General features: G+C 36.5%; 1 protein-coding gene across 1 annotated transcript in view; it reads right to left on the reverse strand.

The window, feature by feature from the left end:
• Nucleotides 1-24144, reverse strand: part of LOC115219339 (cilia- and flagella-associated protein 43-like) — a 106811-nt gene that overhangs the window by 57405 nt on the left and 25262 nt on the right. The window contains exons 12-17 of the mRNA XM_036509001.1: nt 20240-20343; nt 16319-16462; nt 10328-10509; nt 6062-6202; nt 4222-4503; nt 1822-1869 (exon numbers count right to left, since the gene is read on the reverse strand). Coding sequence (XP_036364894.1) covers nt 1822-1869; nt 4222-4503; nt 6062-6202; nt 10328-10509; nt 16319-16462; nt 20240-20343 — 901 coding nt within the window. The remainder of the gene's footprint in view (nt 1-1821; nt 1870-4221; nt 4504-6061; nt 6203-10327; nt 10510-16318; nt 16463-20239; nt 20344-24144) is intronic.

Here is a 24144-nt window from a genome sequence, read left to right on the forward strand (position 1 = left end):
TCCTATTCATCCTCACCATATAATTCAGTCAAATCTGAAATCCTAATTTTTTAGGATAAAATGGATTTGTACTGATATAGGGGATTACTGGAAACATGCAAATGGCTTTGTACACCATTATGTCAAACGTGGTTACAGTGAATCACGATTAAAAAAAATTGCAAATAATATAGCTAAGATTAGCAAGGGAAGTCAATAATTTTAGCAAACAAAGTACAATATGTGACAGAATTCCTTTAGTGATCAACAGGCACCAAAATTTTGCTGGCATTTCAAAAGTGTTACATGAAAGTTACCAGCATGTTGTGGAAAAATATTTTCGTTTGAAGCATATAATTCCTCAGCCGCCTATTGTAGCCTTTAGATGGAATTGAAATATAAGAGAACTATTAACCTCTACTTCTGACTCCAAGAAAACTGACACTGGAATTTCTGCGCACTGTACCTTGAGAAATAACCACAAGAGAAGTAAGCCCTGTTCATTGTACAATAACATGAGTCAAATCGATTCCATAAGGAATCATAATAGAAATGTTATGATTTACACAGAAGGTGAGATGTGTAGAGATTCCCATTTGGTGTACCACAGAACAATTAAACAAAAGGTTCAGTGGGCACAGATATGACATCAGGCACAATAACAATAGTATGACAGAACTTGCTGAACATTTTACATCAAACAGGCTGCAATTTTGAAAAAGTCTTGAAAGTACATATTCTCAGAAAATATTCTGAATCTGCTACACTTTCAGTGCTCAAAATCCATGAGGAGAAATATGTTTGTGAGTTATTAACATCATGCCGTGAGGGGATGAATAAAATGACAGGAGAATTTCATCGTATTTACACAAAACTGTTTGATTAAATATTCTTCTTTTTCCTTTTCTTTTTTCTTTTCTTTTCTTTCTCTTTTTTCTTTCTTTTTCTTTTTGGCAGTTGAAAACTTGAAAATCGAAGACTGATGATGTCATTCCATCAACATGGGAACACTGTTTGTCTCCTTCAAATTTTGAATTTGAATTTCTATAATTTTGAATTTCTATGTACTACTTTTCATATTCCATGTACATATATATATATACATATATATATATATATATATATAATATATATATATATATACACACATATATATATACATATATATATACATATATATATATATATATATATATGTATATATATGTATGTATGTATATATATATATATATATATATATAGCAGAGCTATGTGATTAAGAAATTCACAATCACATAATTTCAAACTCATTTCCACAGTATATTTCCACCTTAAGGCATGTGTCTTCTGGTATATTCCCAGGCTGAATAAAGCCTTGTGAGTAAATTTGGCAAAAGGAAACTCATCCGAAAGAAACCTAGCATGTATATATACATGTGTGTATATGTGTACATGCATATATGTGTGTATGTGTATGTAATATGTATGAGTGTGTGTGTACGTGTGTGTGCGCATGTGGATGTGTGTGTGTGTGCGCATGTGGATGTGTGTGTGTGTGTGAGTTGATATGACAAAAAGACAAAGGTGATGATAATAGAAATATTATTGTTATTATGTTGAATATTAAGGTGGCAAGCTAGCAGAATCATTAGCATGCCAGGCAAACCGATCAGTGGCAATTCATCTGTTCCTACATTCTGAGTTCAAATCCTGCCACGGTCGCTTTTGACTATCATCCTTTCAGAGTCAATAAATTAAGTACCAGTGAAACACTGGGGTCAGTGTAATCAACAAGTCACCTCTCCCAAAAATTCAGGCCCTGTGCCTTTTGTAGAAAAGACTGTATTGAATCTGTAAACTTACTATTTTTCTCTGAGTATCCAACCATGTAATTGGCGTATTTTCTGTGAGCTGCATGTTTGGAAAGAAAAATAAAGACTGAATGTAAGAAATTTTTACAGAAATGTGAGGAAATTGGCATAAAGTGATAATAAATCTTATATGATACACGGATGCCGGGGAAATGTATCCAGTGTATCAAAATATGAAAATAAAGTTTTATATTACTCACAACGTATGAAACAAAAACTAACAAAAAATCTGAAAAAGAGCATGGACGTTTAGGATAAACTAATGAATATGCATTGAATGGGCAAACTTCAGAGAGTCTATGCTTTGCTTTCATTTATGAGGTGGTATCAAAAAGTTCCCAGACTATTCTGGGATCTTTTCGGTTTGACCGGCAGTTTTTTAAAATAATTTCCACGTAACTAAACACTTTTAAACTTCGTATACTGGTAGAATGTGTTTATAAAACATCTTTTCTCTTGGTTTTATTGAGAAAATTCTGTAGTTTGTAAGACATTTGTTGTTGTTTTTTCTTCAATTTCCGCAAGTTCAACCAATCAATGACATCTATTGAGGTGAAAACATTCTGTGCCATATGAATATGTCCCTCGTTTAAGAAACAGATTGGGTTTATTTACATTTCTGAAGAAAAAAAGATACCCTTTCCCCCTACCCCTAACCCTAACTAACCCTAATTCTAACCCTAACCCTAAAACAGATTGAAATGCAATAGATCGATACTAGGGTCATAATTATTGGTGACAATTTCATATGACACCACTAGAAAAAACTGCCATTCAAATCAAAAAGATCCCAACAGAGGACAAAACATGGTTGCATGCACAGTGATAGCTAGCAGTGACCGTGATGAGGCAGTGTACCAAGTGACTGCAATTTTGTCATAGACAGGAGGTTGGAACAAAGAGCCATTGTAAAATGTTGCATTAAACTTGGGAAGTCTGCTACAGAAACATTGAGCATGTTTTGGCAAGCTTATGGTGATGAGACAATGGGTCATATGCAATATTTCGAGTGGCACAGGTGTTTCAAAAGCAGAAGAACATCCCTGGGAGATGATGAGCGATCTGGAAGACCTGTCACAAGCATCACCCCTGGAAATATGGCATTGTGCATTGAGAATTCACCCCCCCCCCCAGGGCCAGACTGTCTATCAAGAGTTCTACTGTGATGTCTTGAACCATCTGAGGGAGGTCATTCAACAAAAGCGACCAGGCGTAGAAGTGGTTGTGTGCTAAGTAGCTTGCTTACCAATCACATGGTTCCGTGTTCAGTCCCACTGCGTGGCACCTTGGGCAAGTGTCTTCTACTATAGCCTCGGGCCGACCAAAGCCTTGTGAGTGGATTTGGTAGACAGAAACTGAAAGTAACCCGTCGTATATATATATATATATATATGTATATATTGGCAGGGCTGGCCTGCTAGGTAGCCGGCCAGAATGCTAGAAGAAGACCATCAACGATCAAACTACAAGGGAAATTCTCTAGAGGAAGAAACACAAAATTTAGAGGACTGACCACTAAAAGGGGACAGCCTATATGCTAAACATAGATGTTAAATTGCCATTACCACGAAGAATATGTTCTCAAAAAAAATCTCAGCAAAAAAACAAAATATAAAAATAAGCAAGGCAAATGAAAATATACAAAATAAAAAACCGATTTTTTATTTCGTATATTTTCATTTGCTTTGCTTATTTTTACATTTTGGTTTATTGCTGAGATTTTTTCTGAGAACACATTCTTCATGGTAATGGCAATTTGACATCTATGTTTAGCATATAGGCTGTCCCCTTTTAGTGGTCAGTCCTCTAAATTTTGTATATAACACAATTTTTAATCTTCAGATTTTTTAAAATATACTAAGCCACTGGTTTTAATTGATTAATATCAGTTTCTACCCTTATTTAATTTTAAATATATATATATATATATATATAAGAGTCCCTCCTAGCGTGAGGCATCTATATGTAATAGTGCCCTCTATATAATATAAATAAATAAATTTAAAAGAAAAAAATTGATGGCTTTTTTTTCTCTTATGAAGTTTTTCACGCTAACTACTTGATAAATTCTTATGAAGATTTTATCCTATATTTAAATTATATATATATATATTATGTATGTATGTATGTATGAAATTGTGTCTGTGTTTGTCCCGCCAACATTGCTTGACAATCGATGCTGCTGTGTTTACATTCCCGTTACTTAGCGGTTCGGCAAGAGAGACTGCTAGACCAGAATAAGTACTAAGCTTACAAAGAATGAGTCCTGGGGTTGATTTGCTTGACTAAAGGCAGTGCTCCAGCATGGCCACAGTCAAATGACTGAAACAAATACAAGAATAAAAGAAAAAAGGAATAAATGCATCATAGAATAAATGATTACAAAACTTACATTCATCTCTGGACCTGGTACTCCAATGCTATGTAGCTTCATGCACGCTTTGCTCTCTTTTTTAGCAAGGTGAGGTTTCATGTTGATGGTCGTTTGATGAAATTCCTTTGTAACACGGCTCTGATGTTTGGTCAAAAGTTTGTGTTCATGATTGATTTTATAGCAAGAAGCAGTGCCATCATATGCAGTGACCAGAAGGAACTGACAATCCCATGACAGAACGATAGTCTTCACACCTTTGTTGTGATGGTCATGTGTGACTGAGGTGAGCTGAATTTTACTCTGTTGAAATTACAAGAAAATTCAAAAACAAAATTCAAACTATCACCACCACCACATATTTATATGTTGTTTTGCATGTTTATATATTTGGACATGTGTGTGCATATACATATATGCGCATTTGTATTTTTTTTTTCATATATGTATGTGTATTTTATGTGTGTTAATAAGTACATATATATATATATATTTGTGCGAGTGTTCAGATGCAGATGTAAATTTATGTATATATATATATATATATATATATATATATATATATATATATATATATATATTACGAGCAAAACACCCCCTGTCCAATGGACGGTGCTGAGTTATCAAACATTTAAACCAAATTTTCTCAAAACAACTTGTCCAACCATCGCATAGGCCTTCCCTTTGAGAAACACTGATTTAACCTAAATTTGAGACACCAGCAAAAGAAGAAATAAAGATAGACATTTTTTCTATCCCAAAGAAAAACGATTTTATTCATTTTATTGATCGCATTGTCACCCGGAATCAATTTTTGTAATTTTTTCAAGACTTATACACGCCCTGATACCGTCGGTATCTACATATCAAATTTGAGCGCAATCGGATGGTGGATGCCTGAGATCACAGAAGACACACACACAGACAGACAGAACGGATTTTATATAATAGATTATATTATATTATATTTATTTGCATGCATACATGCGTGCATACATACATGCATATGCGCACACACACATATGTAGGCAACTAAACCAGCAACCCTACCAGGCTTATTTGTAAGGAGGGTGGTTTTTCATTGGACACCCTGCAGGACAAAAGACAAAAACTGTCATGTATGTATGTATGTATGTATGTGTGTGTGAGTGTGTGTACGTATGTCTGTGAGTGTGTGTACATATGTATGTGTGTATGTATGTGTATGTGTGTGTGAGTGTATGTGTGTGTCTGTGTGTATATATGTATGTATGTTTGTGAGTGTGTATATGTATGTATGTGTGTATGTGTGTGTATGTGTGTACATATGTATGTATGTTTGTGAGTGTGTATATGTATGTATGTGTGTATGTGTGTATGTGTGTGTATGTGTGTATGTGTGTGAGTGTATGTGTGTGAGTGTGTGTGTGTATGTCTGCCTGTGTGTTTGTGTGTGTGTGTGTGAGTGCATGTGCGTTTGTGTGCATGTGTGTGAGTATATGTGCAGATTGTTATGTTTTGTTTTATGTATGTCTTCTCATGCATATACTTGCATATCTAGACATGCTTATATATACTTAAATGATAAACTTATGGAAGTTTTTTTTTTTATGTATGTATGTATGTATGTATGTATGTATGTATGTACGTATGTATTTCAACCATGGGTATTGGTGAAGGATTTAAACACCAACAAAAATCTAAAACCCCAGTACTCTTCATACCAGGTCCTTTGCACCAAATTATAGACAATTCCTTATCACCATAACTACCAGAAAATGTAATGAACCCCTGATTAGTCTAATGTAACAACCAGCAATGCTATTGTTCACAAATGGAGATATAGAAGAAGAAAAATAGTAAAATGGTCTGAAAGAATTACCAGATCTGCCCATAGAAAGGCATGGATGGATCCATCTTCACCAGCCATTAGTAGCCATTTCTCATCAAAGCTAGTACATAGGCAACAAGCAGAAAATTGGTGGAATGGGAATCTCTTTGAAATTTCCCATCCAATGCCCCGCTATAAAATTAAAATAAGCAAAATTAGATGATATGTAAGGTGTGTATATATATATATATATATATATATATATATAATATATATATATATATACATCAATAACAATATAGGGTGAAATTAATTAATTTGGAATAATTATTAATTTCACCAAGTAGATTTCGGCATGTAAAAGCCCCATTCAAGGAAGGTTTAAGTAATACTAAGTAATTAAGGGTTTAGCAATGATTTGCCTCACCACACACCGAATTTAGAAATAGCAGTCAAAGAGTTATGGCTATTCTTTCTACTTAAAAGGGAGATCCCAGTAAAACCACAGCACTTAGAACAATTTGTTGTTTGCCTTTTAAGTGCTGTGGTTTTACTGGGATCTCCCTTTTAAGTAGAAAGAATAGCCATAACTCTTTGACTGCTATTTCTAAATTCGGTGTGTGGTGAGGCAAATCGTTGCTAAACCCTTAATTACTTTGTATATATATATATATATATATAGTTAATCCAAACAAGAAAGCACAAAAAAAACACAACAACACGAGGACATGGAACAAATATAGTATTATTGGACGCTCAGGAAAGAAGGAAAGAAGGAGGGCTTAACATTTCGAGCAGAGCTCTTCGTCAGAAACATAGGTGAAGGAAAGATCCAGAGAAGGGAAGACAGAGGGAAAAAAATCGCCAATGGTACACACGAGGTCACAATGTGCAGTATGTCTATTTGGGGGGTTGTAAGCATAGCTGTGTGGAGATGGTGGATATGCATGCATGGCTGTGTGATTAAGAGGCTTACTTCCTAACCATGTGATCTTGTGTTCAATCCCACTGCATGGCACCGTGAGTGAATATCTTCTACTATAGCACCAGATAAATCAAAGCTTTGTGAGTGGATTTGGTAGAGGGAAACTGAAAGAAGTCCATTGTGTATATATGTATGTGCTTGCATGAGTTTGAATGTATGTGCGTGTGTGTGTGTGTGTATGTGTGTGTGTGTGTGTGCGTGCGTGCATGCATGTATACCTGTGTCTAAGCATCATGCATGTATACCTGTGTCTAAGCATCACGTGATGGCTGTAAACAAGCATCACTAAATACACAAGCAAGGTGGTTCTTATTCATTTCCAGTCTTCCACGAAAAACATTTCTAGCTCAGAAAAACTTTCCAGGAAACAGTTGAGGGTTGGCAAAAGGAAGAGCATCCAGCCATAGAAAAATTTACCTCAACAAATTCCATTTGACCCAGGAAAGCACAGGAAATGATGAAGATGAACAATTTTATCTTACAACAGCTCAACTTGTTGGTCCAGGACCAAGAAATTATATTATTCCACTTTAATAATTTTCTTGTAAATTCCATGGGTCCTGCTGGTCTTTATTATTATTAGCAGTAGTAGTATTGTTGTGCTTACTGTTGAGGAGTCCCATTTAGGAAATAAATTTATCCAGTCTTGTACCATGTAAAACTATGACCACCATTCAGAATTGAGAGTAACTTGATAGTATGTGCCATGTTTTTGCTAATTATTTTATGTGCATGTATAGTCGCAAGCAGTCATAGATATCTCTTGGCCCTCCTACCCTTGATCTAGCAGAACGTCCTGTATTGTAGCAGCTGGTGGGAGAGAGACAGAAGGTCACTCCAGCACCTGGCTTAATTGACCCTGAAAGGCAATGTTGTCTTCAGCGGAAGCACATGGGGCACAGAGAATGGAAACAAATATTGCAATACATTTTATCTAATGCCACAACAATATCCTTATTCAATCAGGGCTGTCTTAATAATTTTGTAGTGTTTGCATTGGATGGGAAACAAACTGCATTTTTAGGAGAGACAGTTGATAGTTCTGAAGGAATTAGGCACTTGAGGTTTATATATCTACTTGTTTTTTTTTTCTGTCTTCCTATTTTTCATATTTCAATGGCTTAATCCATGCAATGATAACAGCACTATTAAAATTATTACCTTTGAAGGTTTTTATTCCTGTGCTGGCCACTTGATAAGTTTGATATTTAAATAACGATCTTATCCTGGGCTTACCTTTGGTTTCACATCCACAAAGCACTTAGCTTTACGGCGCATCATCAGATCCCAAAACCCAAAGGTAATCTCATTGACTGGCCTATTCTAACTTTTATATTATATACTGCTCTGTAACTTAGAGTGTGCTTTTTTTTATTTATGTTCTACCGACGATATATGTATGTATGTATGTATGTATGTATGTATGTATGTATGTATGTATGTATGATGTATGTATGTATGTATGTATGTATGATGTATGTATGTATGTATGTATGTATGTATGTATGTGTATGTATGTATGTATGTATGTATGTTGTATGTATGTATGTATGGGTGTGTATATATATATATATATATATATATAATATATATAAATATGTGTGTGTGTGTATGTGTGTATGTATATATGTATATACACAACAGGTTTCTTCCAAGGCTTTGGTTAGCCCAAGGCTATAGTAGAAGACATTTGCCATAGGTGGGACTGAACCTGAAACCATGCAGTTAAGAAGCAAGCTTTTTACCACACAGTCACACCTGCAATAAGTTTTCCAGATTTTTTTTAAACCTAAATACTAAGTCCATGCATTATTCATAAGAACTCAGTGTTACCCATGTTTGTCTAATCAGTTACATCACCATATACAGAAAGCATGGCTGGAAGTAAGCTAATTGTCCAAGCTAAGAGATGAATAACAAAGAGCTGAAATCATTATAAAAATGTAGTACTTTCCTATGATAGTGACAATATATTAAATATTCAATACAACTGGCAAGTTATTCTGAGTAATTACTGCCATCAACCCTCAGTTTGGAAGATGAAATGTAATACTTTCATACTGGAAATGCTGCTACTTTAATTATTTAATACAAACATTGAATGAATAAATAGCTAATAGGAACAATACATAAATACTTCCATAATCAAAACAGGAATATAAACTAAAAACTAAATACTTTCCTTGAAATACTGTCATTATCATGATGAACTATCACTATCTCTGTTACTACAGTTACGGAGATGTACTTGCATAGCAAGTGATTTGATCTGAGATCGTGTGCTGAAACGAAAACAATTGCAGCGTGGAAGGTGTTTGTAAGCCATTTAAGAAACACACAAAAGCCGTTCGATTCACTTCAATATTTAAGTTTAATTTGTCAAAATATTTTCGTCGCTTTAAGACCGCGACCTGTTCACTGACAAAAATCTGTGCTGAGATGAACAGGTTGCGGTCTTAAAGCGACAAAAATATTTTGACAAATTAAACTTAAATGTTGAAGTGAATCGAAAGGCTTTTGTGTGTTTCTTAAATGGCTTACAAACACCTTCCACACTGCAATTGTTACTACAGTGTTTCCCTGAAAATAAGACCTGGCCTTATACTCTTTTACTTGTTTCAGTCATTTGACTGTGGCCATGCTGGAGCACCACCTTTAGCTGAGCAAATCGACCCCAGGACTTATTCTTTGTAAGCCTAGTGCTTATTCTATCAGTATCTTTTGCCGAACCGCTAAGTTACGGGGACATGAGACATTTTTTTCTAGGATTTCATTACTCACAATTAGTGGTGTGCATTGTACACAACTGTATAAGGTACAAAAATCGCTTTTGAATTTGCTTTTAATTTCAAAGAAACATTAATTTATTCAAGGTATTTTACACAACAATTATAATAAATCTGACAAAACACTTCATTTTCCTGGATTTCATAACCCATAATTAGTGGTGTGTATAATACACGAGTGTATATTATATTATGAATGAGTTAAAATTTCTTCTGTAGGATTTTACAAAATTTTTAAAGTTTAATTTTTATGCAATTCCATAACTACTATTATGAGGTAAAATTAATACCAGAAACCAAAATTACTCATCAATCAAAATATAAGGTTGTCCCAAAAGTTCGTAGAAAGTCTTGGAAAATAATGGTCTTTATTTTGAGGAATAATTTTTGTTGTTTTTGTTAGTACTTGGCGAGTAAAAATTCAATTTTCGCAAGTGTTTACGAACTTTTGGGACAACCTAATATATGCATGCTTTATTTTCTTAATTAAGATTGTGGTTAGGATAGTCAAGGAAAAATCAATAAATAAAATTCTTTAAAATATACCTCTGACTCAGCATCAAATTTGTAAATTATCTGTGCAAGTTCTTGAGACTTCTTGAATGTAGTATAGATATGTTCATTTATAGCTACCAGCCCTCTACCAGGATATGTGAGTAGAAGCACATTCATAAAAAGCTTATCGTTGTCGAATATACTCATTGAACTTTGATACTTATCCTGAAATTCTGAAATGTTGATGAAAAAGTAGTTATTATTTTTTTTATTTTTTACTTGTGTCAGTCATTAAGACTGCTTTGAAGAATTTTATCGACCCCAATGCTTATTAATTTTTTTTTTTTTTAAAGCTTGATACTTATTTTATCGGTCTCTTTTGACAAATGGCTAAGTTACGAGGATGTAAACACACCAACATTGTTTATCAACCAGTGGTGGGGGAACAAACACATACACAAAGACACACACACACATAAATATATAATATATATATATGTATATATATATATATATGTATGTATGTATGTATGTATGTATGTATGTATGTATGTATGTATGTATGTATGTATGTATGTATGTATATATACATATATATATATATATATACATATAGCTATCTATCTATCTATCTATCTATATATATATATATATATATATATATAATATATATATATATAGGTATATATATATGTGTGTGTGTGTGTGTGTATATATAATATATATATATATATATATATATATATATATATATATATATATATATATATATTATATATATATATATATGCGATGGGCTTCTTTCAGTTTTCATCAGTCAAATTCACTCACAAGGCTTTGGTTGGCCAGAGGCTGTAGTAGGAGACACTTGCCCAAGGTGTCACGCATGGAACTGAACCCAGAACCATGTGGTTAGGAAGCAAACAGCCACACCTGCACCTACTTATAGAAATAGGATCAATGAGACTATTCAGTTAGAAAATAAAAAATCCTACAGATTTACATTTTGCCCACCACTCTACATATTATCTACTAGCAAGGACTCAGTACTTCTTTGTCCAACTGTAATATACTACCAAGTATCTTAAAGGTTTATACAAGTCAATATTGGGCTTTACTTTTGTGTTAGAAGTGCGATGTTTTCATTTCTAAGTTTATCTCTTTACTCTTTTACTTGTTTCAGTCATTTGACTGCGGCCATGCTGGAGCACCGCCTTTAGTCGAACAAATCGACCCTGGGACTTATTCTTTGTAAGCCCAGTACTTATTCTATCGGTCTCTTTTGCCGAACCGCTAAGTGACGGGGACGTAAACACACCAGCATCAGTTGTCAAGCAATGCTAGAGGGACAAACACAGACACACAAACATATACACACACATACATATATATACATATATACGACAGGCTTCTTTCAGTTTCCGTCTACCAAATCCACTCACAAGGCTTTGGTCGGCCCGAGGCTATAGCAGAAGACACTTGCCCAAGATGCCACGCAGTGGGACTGAACCCGGAACCATGTGGTTGGTTAGCAAGCTACTTACCACACAGCCACTCCTGTGCCTATCTCTACAGATTTTCTATAGAATTTAGAGCAAATGCTGAAAATTACAACATAAATATAATTTTCAGTACTACACTAAATCCTCTTTTACTCTTCTACTTGTTTCAGTCAGTTGGCTGTGGCCATGCTGGAGCACTGCTTTTAGTCGAGCAAATCAACCCCAGGACTTATTCTTTGGAAGCCTAATACTTACTCCATTGGTTTCTTTTGCCGAACCGCTAAGTTACGGAGATGTAAACACACCAGCATCGGTTGTAAAGCAATGTTGGTGGGGGACAAACACAGACACACAAACATATACACACACATACATATATATATATGTGTGTGTATACATATATATATATATATATTATATATATATATATATATATATATATATATATATATATATATATGTATATATGTATATGTATATATGTATATATATATACATTTATACAACGGGCTTCTTTCAGTTTCCGTCTACCAAATCCACTCACAAGGCTTTAGTCAGCCCAAGGCTATAGTAGAAGACACTTGCCCAAGGTGCCACATGGTGGGACTGAACCCGGAACCATGTGGTTGGTAAGAAAGCTACTTACCACACAGCCACTCCTGTGCCTATTACACAGAAAATCTATAGATAAACTTAGAAAGCTCTATATATATGCATCTTAAGCACATAGATTATGTGAATACTACTTGATGCTACCACATTGATAAGCAAGCCAGAGTATTGAACAACTTCCATAGTCAGTAAACTGACACGCTATAATATAAATATTTCTGCATTCAATTTGAGCAGGTTTCTTTGAGAGAGTTCTCAAATGGGCTAGATGTCTGCTACACAAGAGTGCTATGAATGGCCCTAAATGTGAAATGGTAGCAACCTGTGACAAACGAATGCCTTTATGGAGACCTGCTGAAAGTTAGCGAGAAGATCAGGCAAAGATGGCTGCGACTATCTGGTCACTGCATGCACCACCCTGAAATGGGGTCATCCAAATTAGTTTTGGGGAACCTACTTCATGGTGAAGAAGAGGAAAATGTTGTCACACATCAATGTGATCGTAGCCAATGGCCTGGAGTGTATCCAGGACATCAAGGCATTGGTGTTGGACCAAGAAGTGTGGTGGGTAGACTTTGTTGCTGCAACCTGGGTTGGGACTCAGTCATACAAAAAACAAAAATGAGATTAATGAAGGTTATTCATTCTTCTGGATGAATACCCTGTGGATGGACATCACCAAGCTTTCCTGTGAAGAATATTCTGTTGCTTAAAGTAACTGAGACACTCTCTGATATTAGTGAACAGCTAATGTCCCCTTAGAGAGAACCACTTTGTTATGAAACCAAGTGCCTATACAACATCACTATTTTGGGATTATTGGGGCAAAGAACTCTTATAACACTGACTAAATTACTTAAACAAGACAAAGACATTTTAATGAGGGGTTTTAAAGCAAGACTAGGGAACAGTGCTGGATTTAGAGCAAGTAGGGTCCATGGACAGTTAGGTTTTTGGGAACCCCTTATGATTTTCCTAATTCAAAGCATAATAAAGAAAACCTCATTAAATTTACAGGCCCTAAACAGTTTGAAGAGGACTCAAAAAATTAAAAGAGAATTGGTAGATTCAGAGGGACTCAGATTTAATGGCTTTTAAAATCTAAATGGACCCAATAAATCAAAACAGAGCTCAATAATTTTAAAAGAACTCTATTGGATTTTAAAAAATTAAACAAGGCGTAGGAGTGGCTGTGTGGTAAGTAGCTTACTTACGAACCACATGGTTCCAGGTTCAGTCCTACTGCGTGGCACCTTGGGCAAGTGTCTTCTATTATAGCCTCAGGCTGACCAAAGCCTTGTGAGTGGATTTGGTAGACAGAAACTGAAAGAAGCCCATTGTATATATATATATATATATGTATGTGTATGTACATGTCTGTGTGTCAATGTTTGTCACCCCAACATCGCTTGACAACCGTAACTTAGCGGTTCAGCAAAAGAGACCAATAGAATAAGTACTAGGCTTACAAAGAATAAGTCCTGGGGTCAATTACATCGACCCCAGTGCATAACTGGTACTTAATTTATTGACCCCGACAGGATGAAAGGCAAAGTTGACCTTAGCAGAATTTGAACTCAGAACATAGTGGCAAACGAAATACCGCCAAGCATTTCGCCTGGTGTGCTAACGATTCTGCCAGCTCGCTGCCTTTTCTGCCAGCTCACCGCCTTCATGCCATGCATGTTTTCTATGAAGTGATGAAGGCACTTCTAATGCACTAGGAAATTGTTCTATGATATCAACCATCAGATATTACTGAAATATATGAGTCAATAATGGAGGAACCCTAGGAAAAGATTTCCACTAGATCCTAAATCAGTAAATCCAGCAGTCCTGAAGGAAATGTGTGAAATGTTCATCATCCAGCCTCTTGCTACACCATAGAGTTTGCTTGCAGTTAGTGCTACCATCAAAACATTACAAAATAGAAAATCACCTCCTTGAAGGAGGATGTTTATCAGCATAAGATCTCTTGATCATTACATCACAGAGGTGTGGAACCAGGAGTATTTACTTCGATACTGGAAGGCTGCTCATATCATTACTACCTGTTAAAACTAGGAAGATAAATCTGTTTCTTCAGTCAGTAAGGATATAGCAAACATGCCCATTGTTGAGAAGGTCATAACTAAAACCTTGCTCAAGAGACTAATTCAATCAATATTGGGAAACGTTTTGGAAAACATCAGACCAGAGTTGCAGTGTAGATTCCACAAAGCACAAGGCCCACTCAACATAATCTTTGTTACAAAGCAGCTTAAGATAAATGCAGGAAGTAACCAGCTTCTATTTGTCAAAGTCTTTTCACACCATAAATAGAGAACTTCTACAAGAAATTCTCAGAAAGTTTGGTTCCTCACCCAAATTTGAAAATCTCTAAACAACTTTCACACAGTGGTTATGGCTTGAATTATTGTTGGAAGGCAGAAATCTAAGCTGTTCAGTATGAAAATTACATAAATTCTGTACTGTTTAATATCTTCTCTTTCTGTGTGACCACACTAATATGCAGAAATATGGAAAAGGAGATAGGGGTTATTACAAACTTCTAGCTTGACAGGAACATCTTCAAAATCAGAAATAGCTTGTACCAGTCTAAAATTATTTATTTTAGAAGAGTTAGAATTTTTTAAACATAAAATCAAGTTCCAAAGGGATTTAAAAAAAAAATACTATTAGCTTCATTCTCAAGGAGCTACTAGTCAATAAAAATAACAACTGAAAAAAAAACTGCATTACTTATTCTGTGAGGGATCAACCAATGACTTAGAAATGAAATTAAGCCATTGAGAGAACTGCTATGAGATTGCTTGACCACAGAAGAAGGAAAACAAATAAAAATCATCAAAATGAATTAAAAAAATTTTTTTTTTTAAATAAAAATAGTGAAGATTAAGAGCTTCTAACAATGCAAAGAGGAAAAAGTTTAATAAACTTTATATATTTCAGACACAAAAGTCAATCATTGGAAGTAAACAGACAAGAAATGTTGAAGAATTATGAACATGGTCAGTATCAGATAAAGACTAACATTTTTTGACTGTTTACTCCTGATGATGGTGTTTTGTGCCTGAAATATATGAAGTTCATTAACTTTTAAGCATTCAGATTACTCTGTCAAATGTAATGCTTATTTACACTTTTACACTTTTACTTGTTTCAGTCATGTGACTGTGGCCATGTTGGAGCACCGCCTTTAGCTGAGCAAATCGACCCCAGGACTTATTCTTTGTAAGCTTAGTATTTATTCTGTCGGTATCTTTTGCCGAACCGCTAAGTTATGGGTATGTAAACACACCAACATTGGTTGTCAAGCGATGTTGAGGGGAGAAACACAGACACACATACAAACACATACATACATATATATATATATATATATATATATATACACATATATACAACAGTCTTCTTTCTATTTCAGTCTACCAAATCCACTCACAAGGCTTTGGTCGGCCTGGGGCTATAGTAGAAGACACTTGCCCAAGGTGCCATGCAGTGGGACTGAACCCAGAACCATGTGGTTCATAAACAAGCTACTTACCACACAGCCATTCCTACACCTAAATGGTTTATGTCCACAGAGGGACTCGAACCCACAACCTTCATATTACTTCTAAGGTTGACCATGGCTTATCTTCTGACTTCAAGATTTCAATATGATTGTCTATTTTTAGAATGACAATGTAGGGTAGGTGCAAGAGGCTGAACCTGGCCAGTTTGCACAAAGCACAGAATATTTGGCCAGATATGACTGGTTTGAATTTTAAAAGGCTAAACTTTTCATTTTTGCACTCTAAGAAGCTCTCTGTCCTCACTATAGTGTTTTTTTACATCTTTATCACAATGTTTCAAACAAGCTTTAACACTCTTCATAAAAAGGAAAAAAATTACTGATGCGCAGTAATGAGACACCTAAACTTACTATCTTTGAAGTTTGGTTCCAAATAGAAAAATATAAGTTTATTGAATTCTGTTTCTTGTTCCACATAGTCAGATGCAGCAGAGACATAAACCTTGACACCAGCAGCACTCTCTGTGACAATAGACAGTAACAAGTTGGGCATTTCTATAAAGCCAAAAACAAAAACAAAAAAAAAGTTATCAATGAAACCAGAGTTCAGAATGTATAATTAACTAATTAACTACAGTAAATCCTCGAGTATAATCCGCATTTTTTCCCTAAAATTTAAAGGTCAAAATCCCTAGTGCGTACTATATACGAGGTTAAAAATGAAAAATGTTTTCTAAGCAATGTCCGAGTCTCTATTTACTGTCCGGCAATGTTTATTCAGACGCATTTTGTGATGTTGGGCGCGAAAATACCTTAAGCTAAGCCTGAAAGCAATGAAATCATAAAAGAATCATCCATAACTTGCAGTAAGCAACATTTATTAAACGTTATTACTCTTATTACTGTTATTTCTTTATTTTCTGCAAACAAAATGCACAAAAAAAGTTACACGTTTGCATTATGTTATATATACATAGAGGAGCTCCCAATCAATCAAATCAATCAAATCAAATCAAATCAAACCAAATCAAAATAGATGAACATCAATGGAATTTGTACCACAATGGTACCAGTGCCGGTGGCACATAAGAAAACCATCCGAACGTGACCGTAGCCAGTACCGCATCGACTGGCCTCCGTGCTGAGGGCACGTAACAAACACCATCCGAGCGTGGCTGTTCGCCAGCCTCGTCTGGCACCTGTGTCGGTGGCACATAAAAACACCATCCGAGCGTGGCCGTCTGCCAGCCTCGCCTGGCACCTGTGTCGGTGGCACATAAAATCACCCACTACACTCTCGGAGTGGTTGGCGTTAGGAAGGGCATCCAGCTGTAGAAACACTGCCAGATCTGACTGGCCTGGTGCAGCCTTCGAGCTTGCCAGACCCCAGTTGAACCGTCCAACCCATGCTAGCATGGAAAGCGGACGTTAAGCGATGATGATGATGATGATGATGATACAATAATAATAGGGGATGTTACCGTATACATTTTTACAAACCAAGGACATTATAATGACCTCCTTGACTCAAGTTAGAGAAGGGGTGCATATTATACACAAGGTTTAGGTTTTCCAGAGGTACACCACCCAAAAAATCCTCTGCGTATTATACTTAAGGGCGGACTATACTCGAGGATTTACGGTAAACGAAAAGTTGCAGTTTATTCAGGAGATTACTGATGTGGACTCATATTGGCATAATCATTTTGATATGTTTGCATTTTCTCAATACAATAGAATTGAGAATCTTTTGTGATTACCTGTGGCAATACCACAAGCCTGTTGTCTTACTACAATAGATTCCATTGAACCTTGTGGTGTGTGACCAATTAAAGCACTTAATGTTGAATTGATGTTTTTCTCTTTCTTTCTTTCTTTCTTTCTTTCTTCCCCTTTTTCCTCTTTTTTTCTTTTTTTTTGCTTATGTTTGTGTTTTCTTTGGTTTGGAATTTTTATTTTAATGTGGTTTTGTATTAAAAATGCATGTGCCTTTGGTGATTTGTGATGATATCTGATTAATGACATACATGCATCTGAACCGCAGATGGTTTATGAAAGTTGTTTTAGCTGGGGAACTGTCAACATAACTCTTTAAAAATAACAGGCCTGTGAATGTGGGTTAACACTGTTTTTTAGCAGAGTCACAGGAGTACAAAGTTTACAGAAGATAAGCTCAAACAAGTTGAAGCTAATGAACACAATCTTAACCAATCAGCATGCAGCTTAGGTGTCATGCTTTGATGAGCATGGTAAAACAGTAGACATTGACAGCTCTTATTTTAGAAACATTTTAACCAATCAGAAAGAGTGAGAGAGGATTTGGCTACAACCAGATTTTGAGAAATATCTGATACTATAAGCCAATGTCCTCATCTTAAATATCCTTAAATGAAATTTAGTGCAAATTTGGATTTATAATACTGTCAGTATTACTACAGTTTTTAAGTAACATCAAACTTAAATCAATATTGATACTATTCATCTTCATATTATTGTCCATTCAGAATGGGTTTAAGCTTCTCAATAAAATTCTTTTCTCTTACTCATCTTCTAATTTACTTAAAGTCTGTAAAGAGGGATATCAAAAAACTCTCCTTATTGCATGTTTCTAAATGATCACCTAATACGATCTGAAAGGCATTAAGGTCTCTGATTTGTTGCTGGTAGACTTGAGTTCATTCCAATAATGAGTTTCCTGTCTGGCCAATATATCACCGTGACCAACCAGGCAATCAGATGTTGCTACACATTGCTGGTCACAATGTGCTTCGCATTGTTTTAGCCTTCAAATGGCGCCACCCTGCTGGCTAAGCGAGCTGCCAAACAAAAGAAAGAGTGAGAGAAAGAGTACAGCAGGGATCACCACCACCCCCTGCCGGAGCCTCATGGAGCTTTAGGTGTTTTCCCTCAATAAATACTCATAACGCCCGGTCTGAGAATTGAAACTGCAATCCTACAACCGCGAGCCCGCTGCCCTAACCACTTGGCCATTGCACCTCCATGGCTAATATATATTTCTTCATAATGCAAGTATTTAATAGAGTTGTTACTGTTGTTTAGTCAAACTTTACCTTTGACAACAATGGCTTTAAGTTTTTTGGTTGCCTATTACTTTCAACAAATATACAAATTAGCAATTAAATATTTTAGTTCAGTATTTTGTCTGATGATAGGTATATTGATCTGATGACATTAAAAATATTTTGACAACATGGATTATGTGCCACTTTAATAGGTATGATATTCTCATCTTGTATTCCGCTTCCTTGGGTTGGTCTAAGTTGTTCTACAGGCATTTGTTTTGCATATTGTATACCATTTTCTGTGACAGCTGCAACAAAGACTTTGAAGCCATGGCCAGCAGGCATTTTGACTGCATCATCATAATAAAATTCATCCCTCATATCCTTCAACAAGGTCATGAGCCCAATTTGGACAGTTATGTAAAGCTGCTGAAAATGGTGATCAAACCCCAGCTGAAGAGGGCTGCTGCTAGAAGGTCATATGTGTGGCAGCAGGATTCAGCTCCTTACTATACCTCTGGAAAAAGTCAAAAATAGTTACTGGAGAATTTCTACAACTTCACCATCCCCAATTTCTGGCCTCTTAATTCCTATGATTGTAATCCCATGGATTACTTTGTGTGGGGTGTGGTTGAGAAACACACTAATTTCTCTGCCTGCAACACCAATGCCAAGGTCATGGCTAAGATTAAGGAGGTCTTTGAAAATCTTCCCAGGGACACAGTGAGGAGTGCGTACTTTGAGTAAACTGTTAACTTCCAGCTGTAATCTACTTGATATTTTTTTTTTTCTGAAAATACTTTTGTTTTTGGATGAAATATTGTGTTTTTTTCCTTTATTGCATACAGTCAAATTCAGCCCACACACCCTGTATGTGTGTGTATGTATATGTATCTGTGTGTGTGTGTGTGTGTGTGTGTGTGTGTTTGTGTGTATTATTGTCTCCTTGCCTTGGTAGTTGTAAACAAGCATCACTGTCATATAAGCAGTGTCCTTCATTTCCAATCTTCCATGAAAACATGTCTGGTCATGGAGAAGAAACAGTTGAGGGTTGGTGATGGGAAGAGCATCCAATTAGAGAAAATCTGCTTTTGTAAATTCTGTTTGTCCCATGCAAGCATGGAGACATTGAAATGCGGCTGCCGACACCACTGATAACAATGACGCCACTGCTGACGATGGTGGCACCACTGATGATGATCTCACCGCTAATGATGACGCCACTGCCACCAACATACAAAATGTCCCAACCTGGGGCTATATATGAACAAGGAAATAATACAAGAGAAGAAAACTAGAAAAAGCTCACCTACAAAGCCATATATTTTATAACGGGTCTTAATACCAGCATCAAGGATGAAGATAATCTTATTGTCACAGAGAACAAACAGGTACTGAGCCTGCTGGTCATAGCTGGATGAAGAAAAACGTGACGAAATGAAATTAAGCTAATATTGTGAAGATGATGAAATAACAGTAGAGCATATGTTAAATACAGACATCGACAACTGGAATGAGCATTAAATAGTGACGAGTATCAACTAATATCAACAACAAGAGGTGAATGAGAGTGTTAAATATTAAATAAGGGCATGGCTGTGTGCTAAGAAGTTTGCTTCCCAACCACATGGTTTCAGGTTCAGTCCTATTGCGTGGTACCTTGAGCAAGTGACTTCTACTATAGTCTCGGGTCGACCAAAGTCTTGTGAATGGATTTAGTAGACAGAAACTGAAAGAAGCCTGTCGTGTGTGTGTGTGTGTGTGTGTGTGTGTGTTTGTGTGTGTGTGTGTGTGTGTATGTGTGTGTGTGTGTTTCCCCCCCACACCACCACCACCACTTGATGTGTTTACATCCTCATAACTTAGTGGTTCGGCAAAAGAGACAAATAAAATAAGTACCAAGCTTAAATAAGTACTAGGGCCGATCCATTTGACTAAAATTTAAAGGCCGTGTCCCTGCACGGTGACAGACTAATGACTGAGATAAAAGACAGAAGAATCAAAAAATACATATCAACAACAATGGTGATTATCAAATAGAAACATCTTTATCTTTTATCCCTTACTTGTTCTAGCCATTGGACAGTGGTCATGCTGGGGCACCACCTTGAAGGGTTTAATCCAACAAATCAAACTTACTATTTATTTTTAAGCCTGGCATTTATCATATTGGTCTCATTTGCTGAATTGCTAAATTAGATGGATGTAAACAAAGCAACACTGTAGTAAAGATCGTTTGCCAACATAACATGGCAGTCCTAGTTTAGGACTAATGTTGCTGTAATTTAGCCCCAGGAGACATCATCTCCAGCTGGCTATACGACACGATCTGGGTCCTTACATTTTTGAACAAGGGAATCTAGCACCCCAACTCAGCTCAAAACAATTACAGCAACATTAGTCCTAAACCAGGACTGTCATGTTATGTTGGCAAACAATCTTTACTACAAAGTACTGTTGCTGAATATCTCATGTTGTGAGATTTAAAAATAGCTGTGAAGTAGTTGTGGGCGGCAAACACAAGCACAAAGACACACTCACACGTTGCTCCATCCTCTGGTGTGTGTGTGTGTGTGTGTGTGTGTGTGTGTGTGTGTATGCACATGTGTGTGTGTGTATTCAAAACTGGCTTCTTTCAATTTCCATCAACCAAATCCACTCACAAGGCTTTGGTCAACCCAGGGCTGTAATAGAAGACACTTGCCCAAAGTGCCACGAAGAGGGACTTAACCCAGAACCATGTGATTAAGAAACAGTCTTCTTACCATGCAGCCATGCCTGTGCTTACAATTAGAACTAATTATGCTACATGTTAACATTTGAAATTAACATGTACATGTGAACGTGTATGGTTACAGGTAAGTGTGTGTGTGTGTGTGTGAGTGTGCCCTCAACTGTCACAGACCATGTTTCACTGCCATGTAGCATAGCTTTTCACACACAGGCATCATACAATCTGTTTTTCACTCTGAGAGAGAGGCCCTTTGTTTCCAGCAGGGGTAGGAGCTCTCTGAACCTTGCCCAGCCTAATCTTATTCTCACAGCTACACTCTCAGAGCATCCACCTCTACTTCTAACTTGGTTACCTAGATAATGGAAGCTATCTACTATCTCTAGCTTACCTCAATGGCAGTTGATGGAGTCTATTTTCTTTACATTTTTGGTGTTTATTGTACCTGTACATCTTCCACACAGCAAAGGTATGTCCCGTTAACCTACCTCTGATATTGCTGCACCTCTTATATGTCCAAAGCTTACACTGGGTGCATCTTATGGAATTTTTACCTATGCCTTTTCTATAGATCAAGGAGGGCCATCTACCTGAAGGGATTTGTGATTTGTCTGCTTTCCTACTTACTAAGATTTAGTTTTTGCTTGGTTAAGTCTGAGGCCCTTTAATTATAGATATTGCTTCCATACCTGGAACTTCTTCAGTAGTTCTGGTAGTGATTCAGCTATAAGAACAAGGTCATCAGCATAGAGGAGCTCCCAGGGGCAGCCTGTCTTGAATTCCTCTGTTATTGCCAGGGGGACTACGATGAACAAGAGGTGGGTGAGGAGCTTGCACAGCTCTCACTAACCACTTGTCTATCCCTAGTTTCTGCATTGACCACCAGATAAGGGATCAAGGGAACCTGTCAAAGGCTTTCTCTAAGTCATCAAAAGCCAAGTACAGAGGTTTATCTTTAGCTATGTATTTCTCCTGCAGCTGCCTTACCAGAAATATAGCATCAGTGGTGCTTCTCCCTGGCACAAACCAAACTGCTTCTCATCTAAACTAACTCCCTCCCTAATTAGTTAGGCTATGACTCTCTCCGTAACTTGTATCACCTGATCCAACAATTTGATACGACTGCAATTATTTCTAAGGCATTATTTTTACCTTTGTAGCAGTTGACTATGGTGCTGCTACACCAGTCATTGGGTATGACTCCTTCATGAACCACCTGATTTACAACACAGGTAACTAGACCATAAACCACACCACCAGATATTTTAAGCAACTCAGTGGTGATTCCTGATGGGCCAGGCGCTTCCCCTGTCTTCATATCCTTAATTGCTTTATCTACCAAAGTATTGTCAATTTGGATCAACATTTCGAAAACTCTCCTCCTACCATTCATTCTCCATGGTCAACAGTTTTTCATAATGGCATTCCCAAACCCCTGTCTTTGCAGAATCATTAAAAGCAAGTGCACCATCATCTATGCGGACACATTTCTCTCCTATGACATCACAGTTTTCTCTCACATATTGTCTTGCAATCTGAAGCACTTTAATTCTCACATCACTGAACATAGGCAAACTTCTTTTCTGCTTCTCCCTTGGCTAGATATACCTGTCTCCTAGCTTCTCTTCTGACTATCTGATACAAGTCCCTGCTATCCCCACTCTTCCAGGCCTGTTTCTTTGCTCTAACGGTCCTGTCTAGATCATTGTTCCATCACCACATCACCCTAGGTCTGAATGGTCTGTGGTACTTAGTAAGCTGTCCTGCAGGAATTCCCAGTTGCCTTCTATGTCACAAGTTTGTAGCTCCTCCTCCCTCTCATCAAATTTCTGAATTAGGATGTCCCTAAATCTCTGACCATATGAAGGGTCCTTAAGTTTCCAAATCTTTCTTTTCCAGATTGGTCTGCTTCTTGGCATCCTTCTGACCTGGAGTCTAATGTCACTAATGACTAGTCTATGCTGCGGGGTATATTCTTCATCAGGGAAGATCTTTGTACTTAAGAACAACCATGCATCCCACTGTCTGGTGAAAATGTAATTGATCTAATTATCACAGTCACCTGATTAGTAGGTTATCAGGTTGCTGGTTGGCTTCCTGAAGTTGGTGCTGCATCACAGAACTCCAATAGCCTTGTTCCTTCATTTTAGGAACCAATTCCATGGCCCCCATGTATACCATGGAAGATGCAGGGTTGCTGTCTGACATTCCTCAGCCACAATAATCTGCAGAAAAATATCATAAAAGTGGTCCTTCTGTTCATTTGGTAGGCCCACTTGTGGGGCATAGGCAGAGATAATTGTTGCTATACTAATCTGCAAGACTAGCCTATATATGTACATACATACATTCAAATATATATACGTACATATATATATAGATATATATATTCATATATACATACACCTATGCATTCGTGTATATACATATATATTGTAAATGCAATGAGCAATAAAAGAAAAGAGAAAGACAATACAGCAGAG

The sequence above is a fragment of the Octopus sinensis genome, linkage group LG14 (genome assembly GCF_006345805.1).
Source record: "Octopus sinensis linkage group LG14, ASM634580v1, whole genome shotgun sequence".
NCBI lineage: Eukaryota > Metazoa > Mollusca > Cephalopoda > Octopoda > Octopodidae > Octopus > Octopus sinensis.